General features: G+C 37.0%; 2 protein-coding genes across 2 annotated transcripts; one reads left to right on the forward strand and one right to left on the reverse strand.

The window, feature by feature from the left end:
* The first annotated feature begins 236 nt into the window (after window positions 1-236).
* Window positions 237-10974, forward strand: slc47a1 (solute carrier family 47 member 1). Its single transcript, XM_020922891.2, has 18 exons — window positions 237-584; window positions 1312-1521; window positions 1959-2060; window positions 2390-2458; window positions 2524-2672; window positions 2857-2899; window positions 3201-3245; window positions 3349-3446; window positions 4199-4296; window positions 4370-4483; window positions 4877-4944; window positions 5020-5128; window positions 5377-5452; window positions 5528-5597; window positions 5711-5843; window positions 7061-7155; window positions 7934-8035; window positions 9366-10974. The coding sequence occupies exons 1-18, from the start codon at window positions 573-575 to the stop codon at window positions 9696-9698; spliced, it is 1926 nt and encodes a 641-aa protein (XP_020778550.1). The 5' UTR covers window positions 237-572; the 3' UTR covers window positions 9699-10974.
* A 947-nt stretch (window positions 10975-11921) lies between these two features.
* Window positions 11922-20211, reverse strand: LOC110158567 (multidrug and toxin extrusion protein 1-like). Its single transcript, XM_055148247.1, has 16 exons — window positions 20041-20211; window positions 19197-19298; window positions 18526-18594; window positions 18296-18444; window positions 18042-18084; window positions 17862-17906; window positions 17665-17762; window positions 16962-17059; window positions 16699-16880; window positions 16176-16284; window positions 16017-16092; window positions 13218-13287; window positions 13005-13137; window positions 12834-12928; window positions 12698-12755; window positions 11922-12241 (listed from the first exon to the last, which is right to left on the reverse strand). The coding sequence occupies exons 1-16, from the start codon at window positions 20209-20211 to the stop codon at window positions 12060-12062; spliced, it is 1680 nt and encodes a 559-aa protein (XP_055004222.1). The 3' UTR covers window positions 11922-12059.
* Between the last annotated feature and the right edge of the window lie 1139 nt (window positions 20212-21350).

Below are 21350 nucleotides of genomic sequence, written 5' to 3' on the forward strand. Positions count from 1 at the left end.
AAAATGTCACTTAAATTAGAATACACTAATTGATTTTAATGATATCAAAAAGATATATCACAAACAAAATAAATTATAAATAATGACAAAATATTAAGTTATTTCACTATGCTGGGAGGTTGTTCAGATATCACAAAAACAGAACAATTGCAATATACAATTATTTAAAATAAATAACTAATTGATTATGTAAAGAATGTAATAATTTAATTAATTACATCTTGAGATATGCCAATCTAAAACACTAAGTAACAGTAAATAAGCAATTTGACAGACATAAATATAATGAATCTATAATTGAGTACAGCGGTTAAATTGTAGCTGATTGCGCTGAAAGCATTTCATAGATTAGCTCAAAGGTTGACTTGTTGCGACACACTTGTGCAAGAAGAAATTATTCACTTGCACAACTGAGAACCTAGTGACATATTAAGTTAAGCTAAGTAGACAGACAACTACATGGCTTTATTAATTTTAAACAACAAAGTCAAGATGTACTTATAACCCCAATAGTGTAATACAATGTCTTGGATGACTTCGTGGGAAATAGTGGCTGTCATTGATTAACACAGATGGCTTTAAAGGTTAGTGAATAAATGCTGAAGAGCTATTGAGCTGTGCCAGTAAAAAGAAATGTTTGTTTGGTGTCTTTATAAAGAGGTTGAATGTTGGAGAGCGAAGTGCACAAGAAAACAGATAAGATCACATCAATGTCCAAGAGCCCATACATTCAAATACATGTTTCAGGGGAGATACATATTAAAGTAGTATGCATTGTACAAAGTAATTCAGTGAAGGTAATTAATTTGTTTATTTGAAGACACATTATATTTAGATACAGATGATAATTGAGATTTATATATATATATATATATATATATATATATATATATATATATATATATATATACACACACACACACACACACATATAATTGCATATAATTGGTGTTAAAAACCTTGTCCTATCTGTAATGTTCTCTTTTTGTATTTTCTTTATATTGGTCAGCACTGGTATTAGTGTACGATTTGCAAAGATGCATTCCTCGTCAGATTAGCCTTGTAAAACCAAACTAGCACACACCTTAAGTACACTGCACTCTCCATTGTATGCATATGTTTTGGACCACAAGTGTTTTGGCTCATTTGAATATATATTATCAGATTGACCTCTTGTCCATACAGCAAGTTTGTTTTTCCTGCTCACCATTCATTCCCACTCTCAACCCACTCCTCCCTCCCTCCTTACTTGATCCTTTGACTTGCTTTTCTCTCTTGTTCTTTGTCCTCTTGCGATTTTGAATGGAGAAGCGGGGCTCTCAGGATCTTGCAGGGCCCAAACAGGGTGCTAGGCCTGTTGTGGGGATCCCTGCTGCACAGCCGTCACAAGCTGAAAGAGAAGAGGAAGAGGGTCTAAACGCAGAGAGCAATAAACTGTTTCGATGTGCAAAGGTTCGGCGCTGGCTTCCACTGGCCTACAGAGAGGAGCTGTACCATGTCTTAAGGCTCACAGGTCCACTGGTGAGTAGGGGAAAGCTGAAATGCCTTTTTTTTTTTTTTTACTATAGGTGACATCTAGCATTGCAAATCCCATTTCTATATTTCTATATTTCTAAAACTGTGTGCATTTGATTTCCAAATAGTGTGCCTTCATAGTTGGAAAAGTTGAAAATGAAGTATGTTTGTTACAGTGACAGTATACAAAAACATACTACATGGCGAAGTTAGTATTTTTATGCACCAAGAGTATTATAGGCTCCACATACAGTCACTGTATTATTCTTATGGAAGGTGAAGGACTGAAAGCAAAGGATGTAATTTAATATTTGAGGAAATTGACAATATTTAACAGTAAAATAAGTGTTTGTACATTGATTATGTATATAAGTTAGAACAAATTACAACTCATTCAAGGATCCTGTGTTGATCTCTAATATAGTTTTCTCTGTGCCCTAAAGGTGCTGTCACGAATTCTCAACTTCCTTCTGCCTTTTGTTACCACTATTTTCTGCGGTCACATTGGTATTCCAGAGCTGGCTGGATATGCACTGGCCTCAGCAGTATGTACTTTTTTATAGTTTATTTTTAAATGCAAAGAATAAACTATAACATGATTATGCAGCCATGATGCTGTTGGGTTCCACTGATCCACCCAAATCTGGGATCCAAAGTACTTTTATACCTTTTAGGGATACCAAGATCATTAGATAATAATGTTATTTTTGTATAAGTCACATTGTAAGAACTCTGACTTAAATAATTTAAATTTTGACATCCCTATCATTACATTGAAGATGTCAGGACCACTATTTTTTATATTTCAGTCAGGGGACAGTCCAGTTATTCCCGTTACATTTTTAGCATTGATATGCTTGTTTATGTATTTCAGACAATTAATGTCACCACAACTGCGACAGGCATAGGTCTGGGTTTGGCCTGTGATACACTTATATCTCAGGTGAGTTGTACAAACAGATACTCATGAGGACTAATAATGATCTTACTCCAGATTGTGTTGTACAGACATTTGGAAGTAAAAACATGAAGCAAGTGGGGACCATCCTTCAGAAGAGTTCAGTGATTTTACTGCTGTTCTGTCTGCCATGTTGGAGCATTCTTATAAACTCTTACAGCTTACTAATTGCTATGCACCAAGGGGAGGAGGTGGCCAGGTAAACAACAGTGAGAGTATTGTGTATTTATTATATTGGGCACCAAGTTAACATTTTGTTCATATACTGATCTGCTAAAATTAACTAGGTTATCCAAAACTACAGCATATGTGGATTGGTCCCACATTGCAGGAGACCAGTCAGTTACTTCATGCACTGATGTGCATTTCTTTTCTTTTAACAGAATAGCGCATCTCTATGTGATGACCTTTTTACCTGCTGTTCCTGTAAGTGATAACTGAAGTAACAACCAAAACATATAATTCACTCATAATATCATATTTCATTCTTTTTGGGTTATTGTGAGAATAAATATTATTTCTTAACAGTAGGTAGCACTATTGCTTTAAAGAGTAAATGTAGAAAAGTTAAAAGTTTTAAAAAGCATGTCATCACTAAATCAAAATTTTTAAATGATGAAAACAATTAACAACAACTCAAAAAGTGGTCATGGTCTTTTCAAATATTGTCTGTAAAAGAGAGATGGTGATCTGATCTGTTGTTACAACATGCTATTTTCCACTACAGGCCATGTTCCTGCATCAGCTGCAAGTGGCCTACCTACAGAATCAAGTATGGTCAAAACAGATTAGAATATATGTACAATGTAGACCAAATATAAAAATTTTTAATATGTATCATTATTGTCTTTCTTGTTTCTCTCTTTTTCCATCAGGGGATCATTCTGCCTCAGATGTACACTGCCGCTGTAGCAAACATTTTTAACTTGGGCTTTAACTATGTTCTAATCATCAGCCTTGATTTGGGTGTCATGTAAGTATGCTGAAACTGTGTGTGTTTGTGTCAGGTTTTGTAAAATTACTAGTAAATTACTTCAGAATATTCAAACTAATAACAGATTACTCAGCATTTTTTTCTAAAACAATAATAAACATAAGAGTAGTCTTTGACCCTTGCACAGCTGGGCAAATGTCTCATTCTTTGATGTTGAGGCCTACTTTGACCCTCCTTTACCATCTGCTAGACAACTGATTTTAAACCACTGTGCCGCAAAAACACTAGTGTGCCTTGAGGTATTGCCAGGTGTTCCTTGGAAAAAATCCAATTTCAGGAAGGTTAATTCACACATGCATTTAATTAAATTCCATTTTGGAGTGTCCTGAGGCTGAGCAACCTCTAAACCAGTTGAAAAAGAAAAACAATCATAATTGTCAAATAGAAAGAAAATAGAAAGAACCAAACGCAAGTGCAAGGAAATATATTTGCACATTTTTTTCTTACAGTGTCACATCAAGAACAGACATCTCTGCCAACAGCTGTTTTGTGAACTATAACATAAACGTGTGTTGTACTCAGATGAACCGCTGTGCCTCTTTAGCACTGGTATTATCAGAGCACACTGTCTAAATTCAATGTCTTTCCCTGTTAACTAAAAGATTTTCTCTGTATCATTCAATCTAATAAAACTACAGTTGGCCTAAAATGCACCAATTAGGCTCACTATTTGTTCTCCTGTCAAAATATTCAATAATCATTGTGCCTGTTTTCTTTTTTGTCTTTTTCAGAGGATCAGCAATCGCCAGTGCTCTTTCTTGGATCACCATTTGCCTGCTGTTATTTGGCTACATCAGATGGAGGAAGTTGCATGAGCAGACTTGGGGAGGTGAAGCCGGGCTTACATTTCCAAAGACCCTCTTGTGGTCTAAAGTGCAGCTCACAGTGGTGTATTGTTTCAGGCTGGTCCACTGACTGTCTGCAGGACTGGGGCTCTTACATGAAACTAGCCATTCCCAGTGTATTCATGATCTGCTTTGAATGGTGGATTTGGGAGATTGGTGGTTTCATGGCTGGTAAGTATACTGATTCTGTGTTTTCTTGATTGCAAACCCAAAGTTTTGCACAGTATTAAAACAAAGGAAAACATCACAACTAAGATGCTAGGCTTGTCAAAAGTATTAAAACTCAGATATTAATTGAAACTAGATACTCATTTGAACAAGTATTGTTACTGAAAAAACTGGAAAAAAGTAGCTGTTTTATCTGTTTTAAGACCACATGGTATAATGAAATTAAAATAACAATATTATGTAAAAAGAGCTTTTAAAATGATCATTTAGGCAACACTAACAGCTGATATTCTATGTAAAATTATAGGCTACTATAAAAAATTTAATACAGAAATATATAATACAGATAAACATTTTGTCTCATGTGAGCAATACATTGTTCCTCCTTATTTTCAGGTCTACTTGGTGAATTAGATCTTGCTGCACAACATATCATGCTGGAGATTGGGGCCATAACATACATGGTAAGGATTATAAACAGGAAGATAATTAGCCAAAAAAAAAAAAAGAAACTGACATTTAAATTTGGGATGCTACAGTTCCCTCTTGGTATTCATGCAGCAGCCTGTGTTCGAGTTGGTAATGCTCTTGGAGCTGGAGATACAAACCAGGCCTTAGTGACCTGCAAAGTGGCCCTGGTCCTGTCAGGTATTTGCATGTCTAAAAAATGTACTTAATATTATGAATTAAATACCAAATACTAATCAAGTATATTGTTATGATCACCTGATGGCTGCACAATTAATTGTATTTAATGATACTGATTTCAAATCATTTGCCGTTTGCAATTATGCATGGAGCTTTGTAATTGAGATTGGTTGATTCAGTGTTATGCCTGATCAATGAACTTGCTTTTTATACAAAAGTTTTTTTTATCTTTAACTGTCACACTGTAGGGGCTCTTGCTGTGCTGCAAGGCATTGGTCTAGCAGGATGCAAGTCTACAATTGGCTTCATATTTACTTCAGATGAGTGAGTTTTCCACCAACACACAATTGTAGACGTCTCTAAACTTTCTCTTTACGCTATCATTTTGACTGCCAACAGGACCATTGTGGACATTGTCTCAAATAGCTTCACAGTCTACATTTTTGTACAGTTCTTCGATGCACTTCTGGTCTGTTGCTACACAAATACATGCTTTTGTCCTTGACTTTCACTTAACGGTGCTATAAGCACTTCAGTTGATAGTTGGTTTACTTGTCATTACATTTTCTTCTGTATTTTCAGTGTGTCTGCTCAGGGATCCTTGTTGGAGCTGGGATGCAGAAAATTGCAGCTGTGTCTAACTTGGTGGGCTACTACATCATAGGTTTGCCTGTTGGAGGTGCATTGATGTTTATAGCTGAACTAAGGATATTAGGTAATAACTTTATGTTTTTCAATCATTAAAAATCTGACCTTTTTGGCTTTACTGGACAAATGAAGTGTGAAAATTGTGAGAGAGAGGTTAGAGACATTCGCCAAATGATCGAGGTCAGGAAGCGATTGCCAAACACTCGCCACATACTTACTATCACAATGGTAAAGAATAGTAATAATGCACTATGTACATTTTTAAGCGGGGGGGCATTTAATAAAAAAAATATATATATATATTATTATATAATTTTTTTTTTTTTTTACAAAAGTGGTCTTATTAGAAAAAAAAAACATTGCTACTGTATATAACAAGAAGACAAAATGAATTTTCTAAAGATAAAAAAAAAAAGGTTTTCCTCTCCATTGATCTGCTGTTTAACTACTAACGCCATACTGTGGAACATTCTAACCAAATCATCTTGTTAGAGACTAGCAGTATTCAAACTCTCCACCATTAACTTAAAAGTTGCATTTTTATAAATTACTTTTTTGAAAATTTGTTGTAACATGCTGAGTAATAACTTACAATTTGGACACTAAACTGCTATTTCCTCACTTTCTATCAATAAATCCCTGAAAGGCCATATTACGAAAGTACTTTCCACTGCTGCAGGTGTGCTTATTCTGTCATATTCCACCATCTCAAAATTTGTTTTTGAAATCTACTTGGTGATTTTTTTTTACATTAGAAAATATGTTGAATTTAGGAGTGAGAAGTGAGAAGCTTTCTAAATCCATATCTAGTCATTTAGATCTGAAGTCTGAACCCATTGTGTCCTGAAAGCTAACATGGCCTAATTTAGCTTCCCGCAGTCAGCCATTTACCCCCACCAGAGAAAAGCACTTTGCTGTCCACTGTTGAGAATTGAGTGAGCCACAGATGTTTGTTATAAATGGGGAACTTATTTCTAGATCTGACCTTGTGAAGTTTATCCGTTTTGACTTAAGTGATCAGGGGAAAGGTTGGACTCAACTGCAGTTTTTAGTTTGAGCTAATCATTGTGTAGTTTGGGCTAATCATATGCAGCGACATTCGATAGCAGTGATAAATCATATTGTGATGAATTATAATTTTTCTGTGTCCAATCAATGTTTGCTGTAGTTTTATGGTAATTTGCTTTTAATCTTTTCCAATATTATGTCTTCCTTGGCTACACTCCTCACTTCAGGCTAAAGATGCATCTCAATTGATTTGTTCCCATTGGATGTCTCTTGTAGGTCTATGGCTGGGTCTTTTGGTCTGCGTCTTGCTTGAAGTGGGATTCTTCCTTTTTCTGATCTTTAAACTTAACTGGAAGAAGGTGACACAAAAGGTAAAAAATACACAAAAATGTACTCCTGTGAGCTTTTAGCCATGTTATAATGCTGTTACCTCATCAAAACATACCCAAAGTTGTATTTTGTTTCATTCACACATGTTTAAGTAACCCTTTATGTCTGTCTACATATCCAAAACTCAAAATGCTTTGTTCCACCTTTTGGTGGTGGTAGTTTTCAAATTAACAGCTACCTTTTACCTTTAATTCTGAAGAGATTGGCAGTTCCAGGGCTAGTGAAGGTGTATGGAGTTTAAAAACACTGTGGTGCACTTCCTGTATTACCACATGACATCACAAGGTTGAACTGTGTTTTCCATTTGAGAGAAGAATTTTTCCTAAAAATGCAAGATTTGTGTGTTCAAAATTTGTGAATGAAACAAAACACAATTTTAGGTATGTTTGTGATGAGAAAACAGCATTATAACATACTGTAGGTTAGAAAGTAAAATAACATGGGCCCTTTAATCTCTCTAAAACATTCGTAATAGGGATTATTCAACGTGAACACTAATTGAATACGCATAGAAGTAGTAATAGTAGCATATTACTATTGGTATTAGCATTGTAGCAGCTGAGACTTCAGTGGCTGCGCAATAAGCAGTAACCAGTAGTGGTATGAACTGTGTGTACTTTCTAAACCAAAAGTTATACAAATCATATTTTTATCCCTTTTTATCCCACTGAAGTACATGGAGTCATTATTTTCACTTTAGACACGTGTATCTGAATATTGTTTTTGAAGTTTAATACTAATCTCTATGTAACTCCAAAGGCCCTTCGTCGAGCTGGTAAGAAAGTATTGGTGACATGTAACCGGCCGACGAGCACAGTGCTGACAGAGGCAACCGTTCCTGATTTGAGCAATGAACCAATGGTAAGAGCATAATAGGTTTAGTATGTGGATAAGTGGTAAAGCCGACAGCACGAACAATTACAATTCCTAAATTGGCCCCAAGAGGTCAGTAAATCTACAGTTGTGTGTCTGTCTTTTAGGGTTTGATAAGACAGTTTGTCTACCCTATCTATTGTGAAGGCCCTGCTTACATGACATGTTTTAATAGTTAGTAGGTGTCTGAGTAAAATCTGAAATTATAAGCATTACAGGTATTAATGTGTACTATGTAAGTTTTTGGTTGAGGGTTCATCAGCTTTTTTGTTTCTGTGGATATGACATTGTTCTGTCTGGGATGTTCCACAATATGACATTAAATAGTTCTACCTTAGCTCAAAAATACTAGAAAAACAGGCATTCTGACTGTGAGCGGGGTTGTTTCTCCGCAGATCTGACCTGTAACTTGGTCTGGTCTGGTATCCATGCAGATAGAAAGATACCATACTGTGAAACATTCCACACAATTACATTTTCATGGAGAAAAGCATTTGACCAAGTCTCCACCGGAAAAGTTATACAATGCACCTTTAAAGTAGTAGAAGCAGTAATAGTAGTAGCAACTTAGTTATTGTAGTAAGCTTCGATTTGTGATGGACAGATTTGTGGAATCCAATTATGGAGTCCATATGCATCATCACTATTTAAATTTGTGCTTTGGTGATGACGTAGAAACAGTGTCCTCCTGATGCCTATATCCTTGTAAACTGAGGTTTATATTTATAGCAGCTCATGTAGATATCCAGGTGGGCTCTGAATGCAAGAGCCAGCTGGATAGAGCAATTTAAAGTTTCAAGTGCAAGCACTGGGTGGGAAAATTAGCAATTCCTTTTAAAAAAATAGACCGGCTCTTCTATTCTGATGTATGAACATCAACATCATCTAGAAATATATTTCTGCCTTTGAATATAATTCATTATTCATTTATTTTGGTCCCTGCATAACATGACCCATAGGTTGGCCCGGCAAATTTCAGCTCCAATAGATGAATACTGTTGTTGGGCACTGGAATACTGCAAGACAGTCCTCAGTGTCCTCAGTGTCTGCACACACTGGAATGTGTCTGTGACCAGGTTCTTTGGTTTTACAGTAGCATCAGCTTTCAGAATCCCATTGCTGGAAAACAATTTGCTATGGTGATGATATTGGTTATGAACAATATTTCATTCATGTATTTAGAAGGACCAATGCATATTAATGTTAAGGAACATAATGTGAATATGCCAGAGTTAGGAAGGAAATATGATAGCATAACCATTATAGAACATGTGTATCTGGGGGTAAATTTTTGCTAATGGTTGTTTTTTAAACACAGGTAGAGAATGAGGATGCAACTAAAGGCAGTGACTACTGTACTATCAAGACTCAGGATCAAGAGGAAAAACCTCTAAATGACATCAACAATCAGACAACATCAGACAACAAAATCCCTCCTGACTCTAAAACTGAATCTGCTCTGTCAGTCTCTCAGCTCATACTACGAAGAGGATTCACACTGCTGATTTTAATCCTCATGTTGTTGATAGGCATTGCTTTCTACATTACATTCCCACCACCAGACTTTGTTATGCCGTCACAAGCTAACTTTACACTAAACTGGGCCAATGGGACCACTCCTGCACCTGTGGATGTCATAACTCACTCGTAACTTTTGCTATTGCGATCTTTCATTTCCCTACGACTTCCATTGTGGCAGCTGCAGTGTACATGCCTGAACAAGTCCAACACAAAACCACATCAAAATGGGTTCCTGAGGAGAGGAACGAGACTGAGAGAATCAAAGCATTTTCTACAAAGATGATGTTGTAACACAGCACATGAGGCGCTCAGCTGGGAATATAAGAAACATTTACAAATCCCTCGCCGCAGGGACATATGGGCTACAGGCAGCAGATGTCCCCACACAGCAAGCTTTCGAACCTGATTCATGCTACAATGTGACATATCATTGCTGACCCCATTATTTTTTACTTTTCTATTATTTGATTTAAATACGGAGATATATAAAAACAAAACATAAACAGATCATGTATTTCCCCTGGTTAGAATGTCAGAATTGTGCTAATGTAACTGAAAAGGCTAAAACAGCGTTTCTCAAACTGTAGTTCATGTGCCATTGGTGGTATGTGGGCGGCCTCTGGTGGTGCACTGGACCCTCTACAGTTTGTATATTTGTTTAACTGAGTCACATCTATTAATGTTTTTGTCCTCCTTTAAGGAAATCATGATTTAGAACTACCCGACCTCTTATTTTAGACCTGGCCCAGCCCTAATTAAAGGTCTGTTCACACTTGTCCAGAATTGGCCTTAGTTTGAGTTGTTTTGTCCTAAATTTAGATAGTTCTGATGTAGTGTGTGTGAAAGTGTGAACGCAGCCTTAGGCCTGATATAGTCCAGATTTAAATCTGTGATACTCTTTTAATTCTCATTCATAGACTGGCATGCAGTATTTCAATCTTGGTTTTTATACAACTTATTTTAAGTGACCGAAGATAGGGTAGGTTGCCTGTAGAAAACTGAAATATGTATTTGTTTTCTGACATAAAATCATTTTTTGTGGTCTGCTGTGCCAAGTTATGTGCATAGACTCCTATATATCACAAACTCTCCCATTCACAACACCTACATAGTTTGAATGAATAATTGAATTCAAATCCATGCCTACTCCTACAACAGAGAAGTAATACATAGTCATTTAACCACAGATGGACATTTTAATAAAGACAGCAGAGCCAGGACCATGGGATGAGTGTGAATGAGCCAGGCAGAAAGCATGCCAGTGATCACAGAGGCCAGGGAGAGGAGTTCAAACTAATAGAAAAAACAGTACAATCCAATGTAAAATTATGCACTGTTAAAGATCATTTAGACTTGAAAATTGGCTCTGTGTTTAACAAATAAAATAAATAATTTATTTATTAAAAATGATGAACCATAACAAGCATAGTCAACAAGGCATAGTTGATAAAGATGCCTTTAGTGTAGCTACTTTCACACACAGTTGGAAAGTTCCCAGTACAACAGTTTTGAAGCAAAAGCAAATTTAAATGGACACAAATGTGACAGCTGTCTTTTGATCCTGATAAATAAGGCTAAACCAACAGATTTGTGAGATTATCAGATACAATAATAATTGTGACATTGGTGACTAGCCCTTGTAATCTCACAGCTTGTATCTGATTGCAGTCTGTGGAGGTAAGATTACAGACTCACTATCTCTACTGATGGACTCGCTTGATGATGTAATCACACAAGTGAATCAGGCTTGATTTAAATTATTGTAAATTAATATGCAACATTTTATAAAATACCAATCTGTCTGTAATATGTCATACTGCTACATTTTGGAGTCTTGTGGGTAAGATTGGTGTATATGAATCTCCCAAAGAAAGAAATATATAGTTTTAGGTAAAGCCCACCACATCAAAAACCAATCAGAAGAAAGGGAGTCAGGATAATAAAAAATAAACTGATAAGAAGTCTAGAAGAAAGGAGAGAGAGAGAGAGAGAGAGAGAGAGAGAGAGAGAGAGAGAGAGAGAGAGAGAAAGAGAGAGAGAGAGAGAGAGAGAGAGAGAGTGAGTATGTGTATGTGTGTGTTTGAGAGAAAGAGGAGCAGGTGGTTGATTTGCTCAGTTGGACATGTTCTCATGCAGCCAGCATTTGAGCGTAGACCTTTCATTATCACCAAATTTGGCAACACAGATCAAAGCAGAACAAATAAAAAAAGAGGAAAAAGCTTTTTTCAGTCTTTGATGATGAAAGCACACATCAACGAGGACTATTTTTAGCATTTAATCATTCTATTTGTAGCTGTGGCATCCACTGAAGTAAAATGCTGCGTGAGATGGATTTACTTTTTTAACTTTTTTTTTTATTTAAAGCAATACAGTTTGACATAATACCTTATTCTTGTAGTAAGCTGTATTTACTAATTATCTCTGGTAAAAGCTCCTAAAGTGTTTTTTTTAGGACAGAGGCATACAGAGTTGACATGTGTTGTGATGGTGGTCAGTTTTTTAAATGGAGAGCTCTGACAAGAAGCTCACTGATGAAGACTCCTGCCGCGAGGATGATGATCATGAGCAGCACAGTGAAGCTGCGTCGCACCACCAGCTGTTTGACCGACAGAGAAGACACAACTGATGTCTGACCAGCCTCATTCTCACACACCACCTGAGCACTGCTGTTCTCTAGGAGTATAGTCAGATAAAAATAACACTGTTAAACCATAATGACAGCCATGACTATTGCATTGTTTTCATATGGTACACTGTAAGTAATGGTGCTTTAACTATTAAGAGTTTAACGGCACAGAGTACACTAACCATTTATGTGCTACCTAACATTTATGATGTATTAAAAGCCTCAAATTAGGCTAAATGTTTCAGAAATGTATTGCAAAATAAATTGCACCTCTTAAACTTGTTAGTACCACATAACTAGCTGATTAGCTTTTATCAAGCTGCCGTACTCATTACTAAAACATTAAATAATATGACTTGGCAGTGAGTCAGTATCGAAAACTACACTACATTTTCAGAAAACAGGAGGCACTTATTTTCCCTATGGGGAAAATAGCTGTAAATGGTAAAAAATAAAATAAAAAATAAAGAGATACATTAGATTAATTTTGAATTCTTGATTACTTTTGTTTTCATTCACAATCACATCCTCCTTTGTGATGACTCCTGCTCTTTTCTGTGCCTGTTGCAAGAGAGTCAGTATAAGATATGTAGTAACACAATATCAGTAATATACAATAGATTCAATTAAGGTTCTCACCTCCTCCATGGCATTCTTCCAGTTAAGTTTATAAAAATAAATGACTAAAATTACTGATTGTCCCAAGGCACTAATTAAAAACCCAGTCCAAAGACCTGCACACATGGGGTGAATAATTTACAGTAGATAGTTGTATAGCTAAAAATGCTATAAGTATTTTGTCATTCTCACCTACAATTCCTAATTTAAGGGGGAACATCATACACAAACCCACTGGGAATCCAACTAAGTAATATGATACAAAAATAACAGCAGCACCGACTTTTTGCTTCCCTGATCCTCGTACAATTCCAGCTATACAACCCTACAGCAGAAAAACAAAAATATGCAAAAATGTAAACAATAAATACATTTTAAAAAATATGAAATAGAGAGAATACTCACAGCAAAGGCCTCTGTTATGTGGACTAAACCATAGAAGTTCATGACCACTGCAACCCTCTCGATAATATCCCTACAAATAAATAATCTGTTGTATATTTGCAGTGTATATTTAGGTTTCATTAATTCAGTTTCCTCTGCATAAAACAAAATCATCTGAAATGCAAGTAATCATTGTATTAGTTTTAAAAAATGTTAAAACACAAAGGCTCCTGACCATGCATGGAGGGTTCCATCCCAAATCCAGCACCATGAGACTCTACGTGAGCCGAAAGGAAAGAAGCAGAGGACTAGTCAGTGTGGGAACCACTGTCCAGAATGAAACATCCAAGCTCCATAAGTACATCAATGACAAGGTCCCGACAGATGACATACTCAGAGAATGTCTCAGACAGTGGGGTCCAGAAGAAGAGGTGCTGGAGGGACCATCATGGCAGGACAAGCCCCTTCATGGGGCGTACCACCGAAACATAACAGAAGTGGCTGATATCAAGAAATCCCACTAATGGCTGGAGAGGGCTGGTCTGAAGGACAGCACAGAGGCACTCATCCTGGCTGCTCAGGAGCAGGCCCTGGGCACTCGAGCAATAGTGGCCCAGATCTACCACACCAAACAAGACCCACAGTGTAGGCTGTGCAAAGAGGCTCCTGAGACAGTCCAGCACATAACTGCAGGGTGTAAGATGCTGGCAGGGAAAGCATACATGGAGTGACATAATCAAGTGGCGGGCATAGTGTACAGAAACATCTGTGCAGAGTACAGGCTGGAGACCCCAGGGTCAAGGTGGGAAACACCTCCAAAGGTTGTGGAGAACGACCGAGCCAAGATCCTGTGATACGTCCAGATACAGATGGACAGGATGGTGATGGCAAACCAACCAGACATAGTGGTAAGCGATGGCAATATCAGAAAAAAGGAACACGAGAAACTAAACAAATACCGGGGGCTCAAGGAGGAGCTGGAGAAGGCCTGGGAGGTGAAGGCATCAGTGGTGCCCATGGTGATCGGAGCACTTGGGGCTGTAACCCCCAAACTGGAGGAGTGGCTACTGCAGACACCAGGAAAAACATCTCTCTCTCTCTCTCTATACATATACATATACATATACATATACATATACATACATATACATATACATATACATATACATAATATATACAGTCGTGGACAAAATTGTTCGTACCCCTCTGGTAAGCAAAAGAAAAATCAACAATTTTCACTGAATTAACTTGAAACCTAGCAAAGCAATAATAAAAAAAAAAAAATCCTGACAAATAACCAATGAAAATCAGACACTGTTTTTGAATTGTTGTTCAACAGAATTATATTAAAAAAAGAAAAAAACAACTAATGAAACTAATGAAAAATGACAGTACCCCTAGAAAAGACTGTAGATAACTGCATAGGGACATGTTAAACTTAGTTTTGTCTAATCTGCATCACTCAGTCAGTCTGCCTGTTTGAAGGGTGACATGTGTCATTGTGCTGTTTGGAGACATGATGGAGACAACACTGAACATGTCCCAGAGAAAGCAACAAAGAGAACTGTGTCTACTGTGTGAACTGTGACTAGAAAGAAAATGATAGACAAGCAGGTTAAAGATAAAGACAATAAGACCATCTCCAAGCAGCTTGATGTTCCTGTGATTACAATTGCACGTTATTCAGAAATTTAAGGTCCACAGGCCTGTAGCCAACCTCCACGCAAGAGGAAAATTTATGATAAATTGAAGAGATGGATCACACGAATGGAACCAAAGAGCCCAGAACAGCCTCCAAAGAAATTAAATGTGAACTTGAAGGGCAAGGAACATCAGTGTCAGATGTACCCCTCACTGTTTGAGCCAAAGTGGACTTCATGTAAGGACACCACTGCTGAGAGCAAATCATTAAAAAGTGAGACTGGAATTTGTCACAAAGTATATTGACAAACCACAAAGCTTCTGGGAGAATGTCCTTTGGACAGATGAGGCAAAACTGGAGCTCTTTGGCAAGACACATCAGCTCTATGTTCACAGACGTTAAAATGAAGCAGACCAAGAAAAGAACATTGTCCTTACTGTGAAGCCTGGAGGAGGCTTGGTTTTGTTCTGGGGCAGTTTTGCTGCATCTGGCACAGGGTGTCTTGTATCTGTGCAAGGTTAACAAAATCTCAATACTATCAAGGTATTTTGGAACGAAATGTGTCACCTACTGTCAGAAAGCTTGGTCTCAGTCATAGGTCATAGGTCTTCCAACAGGATAATGACCCAAAACACACAGCTAAAACACACAAGAATGGCTAAGAACAAAACAGCGGCCTGTGAGCCCACATCTCGATTCTATTGAACATCTGTGAAAGGAGCTGAAACATGCTGTCTGGAGAAGGCACCTTTGAAACCTGAGACAACTAGAGCAGTTTGCTCACGTGGAGTGGGTCTAAATACCAGTTGACCAGTGCAGAATTTGCCTCAAAACTTGTGCAACAAAATATTACGTTAAGGGTACCATCATTTTTGTCCAGGCCAGTTTCCTTATTTTGTTTTTTCTTATAATTCTGTTTAACCACAGGTGAAAAACAATGTTTGATTTTCATTGGACAATTTTCAGTAATTTTTTTTTTAATTAATTATTGCTTTTATCAGTTTCAGGCTATTTGAGTGCTGATTTTAAATTTTTCTTTCATTTGTATCTCTCTCTCTCTCTCTCTCTCTCTCTCTCTCTCTCTCTCTCTCTCTCTCTCTCTCTCTCTCTCTCTCTCTCTCTCTATATATTATATATATATATATATATATATATATATATGAGATACAAATACTTACTTTTCAGTTGTGAAAATGTATCCAATAACATTCCCAGTTAGACCCAAAAAGACACCAGTGATACATGAAGAAACAACTAAACAAGAAAAGAACATTTAATCAAACGCAAGAAATGTAGTACAATCTTGAGATGATTAAACAGAGATATTTCATTCATACATGCACAGCCAAGTGACACTTTGGTGGATATTTTGGCTTGTTCTATGTTTCCAGCCCCAAGAGCACTTCCAACTCGAACACTGGCAGCCACTGCAAAGCCTAAAGGCATCTGAAAGAATGGGAACGTTTGCTTAAATCAGTGGTGTAGCGTAATTGCACAAGGCCCCGGTGGAAGTCCCCCCCCCAATAGATGCCATCTCGACCCATCCCTTGCAACAAAGATAAATCCACTTCCCAAAGGGAAGTTGTGTACTCATCATTTATGTTGAGTCTGTATTGGGGAGGGGGCCAATCCTAGCCTGCAACTTGCCCTCAAAATGCCATGGACCCAAGTGCACCGCTGAATGCTACGTCATAGGCTTAAACATGAAAACAAAATAGTATAGTACTGTTTTCAATCTTGACGTCGATTTAAAAACACAATATAACATTGACCTATTTCTTTTTTTTTGGCCAAATATACAGGTATCCAATTCCTAAAATACGGCAAAAAATGTTTAATTATTAAAAATGTACATGTTACCATATAAACAACAGTAGCCAGTTCGTAGACCACAGACTGGGCACCCAGCTCTGTCTCACTAATGAGACCTGCCAGGAAACTCCCCACTTCATAGAGCCACCACTCTGAGCACATCATCACCATACTGGGCAGGGCAAGGCTAAGGTACAATTCCCACTCTCTAAGGCAATCCATTGACCAGCCTGATGGGACAAGAAAAAACAAAACAAATTCTTCTAAACAAAGATAATTCAGTGTATGAATATATTTAGGCTGCAGTTTACCATCCCATGTGACTTTGTGAAGGTTCTTGATGTGAATGTAAAGAAAAAGAATCACAGGTAAGCAGTACTGTGAGATGGCATTGGCTGCTCCTGAACCCCTAAATGAACCAAAAAGGGGAATTTAGTGTAAAAATTGGTACAGTATGTAACTTTCTAAACTTTCTGAAGGTAGCATGTCACCTGCATGTTTCCACGGAAATAGAAAGTTAAATATTATGGAATATATTATGGGACATTCTTCATGAAGTCAGGTGGACTTATTGCCATATTGTGGAATACTACATCCAAAGGAACAATATTTCCAAGGAAACACAGAAGGAGACCATCTCCAAACCAAACAAGATTCAAGTTTGTGGAGATGCAAGCCTACTCATTGTTCAGTACAAACAGTTTTTAGCTAATAATTCTGAGTATGCCACTGTGGCTTTAATTATATGTTCATTTATTGTTAATTGATGAAATAATTGTATAGTTCTAGAATTACGTGATTTTCCAGTAGATGTGCCCTGAACACTGAAATACCAAAATGTAAATACCAAATATGTAGAAAAAGATCTACATTCCTTCACAATTATTAAGACCATCCTGGGCTTTCTAGTTCAAACTTAATTGATCACATCTTAGTCATCACACCTTTCCTTAATAAAGCATTTTAGAAAAATAGTTTAATGAAAAACATTTGAAAGATATATCTTCCACTCACTGAATTCCCAGGTCTAGTAGGTGAAGGAAAATGTAGTTGATAATGGCATTGAAAACATTTCCGATGGCCCCAGAGATCACCTGAGGCCAGATGATGCCCTGAGAAAGAGGAGCATAATTCACTTTGTTGAATACTTTTTACAGTGCTGACTATGTAACATCATTACTCCAATATTGAATCGAGCTCAATGAGAGCACCTGATTTTGAAGATACCTCCCCTGCAGCTGGTACATGAAGACTGCCTGCAAAGCCACAATTCAATGAATAGCATTAATTAGATCAATAGTGCGTCACTGCAAAACAACTTGAGGGTAAAATATAGAAACACACAAAATCAGCTTGTCTCTACAGAATATCAAAAAGGAAGTAGAACTCACAGGCAATGCAGGCATGAAGATCGTCACATACAGCTGAGCAAGTCTTTTGAGGGTTACAAAGAAAGCTTGATGTCATAAAAAATAATGAAGCACATTTGAATCACTTTTAGAAACTGTTTACCAATAGTTTTACCAATAGTTAGTTCAATGTTCAGTACATTCATGGTCTATATTTACACAGCATTTGGCTCAAGCTGTAATAGATTTATTGTATTTCAGGAAGAAGTAATAATAGAGGAGGGAAAGGGGTTGACCTGGCGACTTCTGCGCTTTGCCGGACAACCAACAGAATGGCTTCGGTGTTAATAAGGAGAGCCCAACAGGGGAAGCAGGCCAAGAGTGAAATCAAAATGCCTCTTTGCAGTATCACTCCAACAAGCTTCACATTTCCACTCCCATATGTCTGAAGAAAAGTGCACAGAGTTAGAGCCAGAACATATACATAAACAGGTACATATTTCGATATATATAGGGAACAAAATACCTGTGATATGAGAGTATCACAAGCTGAGGATAGACCAGAGCCGATGGAAATACCCGTTACATTTATTATCTTAAAGAGACAAGAGTTTAATTAAACAGACAGTCAAACCTCTCCACTATTTCTACAGAATGGTACTTTTAAAGGTAAACTATTCAACTTTTCTGGTGGAGAGTCCATCACCTGCTCAGAGATGTATGACATTAAATGTATCTCCATGAGACAAGCAGGCCAAGATAATGTGAGACGTACAAGTTTAATGCTATTGTGTCGAATATTACAGGCAAAGAAACAGGTTGAAGACTCTGAAGTTACAAAGAACACCTTTAATGTAGTTTGTACATTTGAAATACTGACTCAATTGTGAATTAAAACAAACAATCCTAACTCTAATCCAAAAGATTTTTATTAGATTTTTCATTAACTAAAATGGTAAGTAAGCCTAAACTAGTTCTATACCAGTTGATAAATGATATCAATGACTAGTAAAGTGATTTGTTCTCAAGTCATTTTTATAACAATTTTGTTTACTTTAATGTTTTAAACTCCCAAACATTCAGAATTATCACAGACTTGAAGCTGCCTAAGACCTGTCCAGAACAGGACAAATCTGCTCTTGGTTAAAGCTTAGCTGTTATGTAATGCAAAAACAAATAAAAGTCCAGTCTTCTCACTGCTATGGCTAACGCCACCCCCGCCAGCTCTGTTTTCCCCAGGTGACCACAGAACACCATGCTGATGAAGCCGATCATGAAGCTCATCACCTGTGAAATGAACTGAAAAGGAAAAAAAATGTCATAAAAATATATGAAAAAAAAAAAAAAACATACTTTAGCACACAAGACTGAAATACTGAATGCTGCCACACACTGCACCAGATCTCATTCATATCAAAAGGACCTTGTTCAAAAAGTTCTCAATTGAGCTGGCAGCTGACTTTTGTTATCCCTGACTTTTCCTGTTGCTCTTTTGTGCTCCCATAACGTCTTTACAATTTTTCTTTTCTTCTTAAGAAAATAGTTTGAGAAAGTGAGAGGTGTAAGATTTGACAGCCTCTGGAATAAAAAGGTTTGCACAAAAGGAACTAAATGTCCTCATTTACCACCACGTAAGTCTGTCCCTTCAGTGAGTCAAGGAGTAACTGTTGATTTTCTGATATATTCTGAGAAAACTATCAACCCAATCTATCTGTATAAATATCATTTAGTTCATTTATACTAATATGAATTCTTATGGTTTAATGATTTATACAGAATGAGACTTACCATTACAATATTAATGGCTAATCTTCAATGTTAGAATGTTACAATCTTCTGACCTGGTGTCTTTCTCTGACAGATGCTTCAGGTATTTAAGTTTATTTACTTTACTTCTTTTTATGTCTCTTAAATTATTATCTAAAAATGTTCTTTTTTAAGAAGAATATATATAGGCAATGTTCACCATTAAAAAGCATTTAACAGATTTTTAAACATATATTTGCAGAGGATGTTGTAAATGTAAACCAAGTGAACTTACCACGGGTCCAGCCAGTTTGAAAACCTGCACAACTTCATTCTTGTAAACAGCAGGAATCCGGGGCTTGATGTTTTTTAAGCAGGAGCCGCAGCATGACTCAACATCGTGAGCAGAGGAAGAAGAAGGCTCATTCTCTGCTTTACTCGCTACACTTTCTCTACCACTGTCCATGCTACCCTCAGGTGTGAACAAAAACGAAATGTATCAGAACAGGTGCTGTTATACCAGTGACACTTTAACTGGGCAGACCAGGAGCCACAGAGAAATCAGCAACTAGCTACTCAGCCATTGAGTCTAGTCTGTATTAGGGTTGGGAATTTTCAAAAATCAAAACGTTATCAAAAGGGTTAAAAACATTATCTTTTTGCTGATCTTAGTGTTGTCTGGATGTGTCAGGTTGGTGCTATAGTCTCTAAACTGTCTCTGTTCTGACTGTGATGATGATCATGTGAGTTCAGATAAGATAGGTTCATGAGTTGGAGATCGTGAGACCACAGCCCCTAAGACAACACACTGTGACATACAGATAATTATAACACCCTGTGAAATATAAACACAGTAGAGCAGGTTTATTTCTCAAAAATACCATATGTGTTCACTTGGACACCTAAAACGTCTTCCTCATCAAGCCCTACTGTAGTTAATCTCTCGACTGTGATGATGAAAAGATAGATATTAAGTTTGTTTGTATAAATTAAGTTATTTATATATTTATTTTTTCTGTTCATCACTCCTACTTAAGAGACAACCTTTTAGAAGGATTTATTACCCTTTAATTCCCATGAAAATTTTCCAATTTTGAAAATTCCCCATATTTTGTAAACCTAATCTGTTTTATACTCAATGATCTGGCTTCAGTTTAAACATGTTTCCAACAACAAACCTTCACTAAGAAAACAACATACAAATGAAATGTACTAGTAAGTCAAAGAAAGGCAATTTTAGAGCCTAATCAAGAGAGAAGGTTGCACTTGTCATAGTGATATTCCAGGTGCCACAGTGCGGCACCAGTTGCAAAAACTGCTGTTGTGTCCTTAGGCAAGACACTGTAGGTGCATTGCCTAGTAGGAAAGTGGAGTGTGCGTGAGTGTTGGTGGTTGGAGGGGCCGATGAGTCAGGTTGGTAGCCTCACTTCCATCAGTCTGCCCCAGGGGAGCTGTTTGTAGTTTATCACCAAGTGTGGAGTGAATGAATAATGAACTGAAAAAATGTTTTGGATGTCTTGAAAGGCGCTATATAAATGCAATGATTAATTAATTAATTAATTAATAATATGATGAATACACAATACTGAAATTAGATTCAAACTT

This window comes from Boleophthalmus pectinirostris, unplaced genomic scaffold, assembly GCF_026225935.1.
Source record: "Boleophthalmus pectinirostris isolate CB_2022bp ecotype Guang Dong unplaced genomic scaffold, ASM2622593v1 HiC_scaffold_12, whole genome shotgun sequence".
In the NCBI taxonomy this organism is placed as follows: domain Eukaryota; kingdom Metazoa; phylum Chordata; class Actinopteri; order Gobiiformes; family Gobiidae; genus Boleophthalmus; species Boleophthalmus pectinirostris.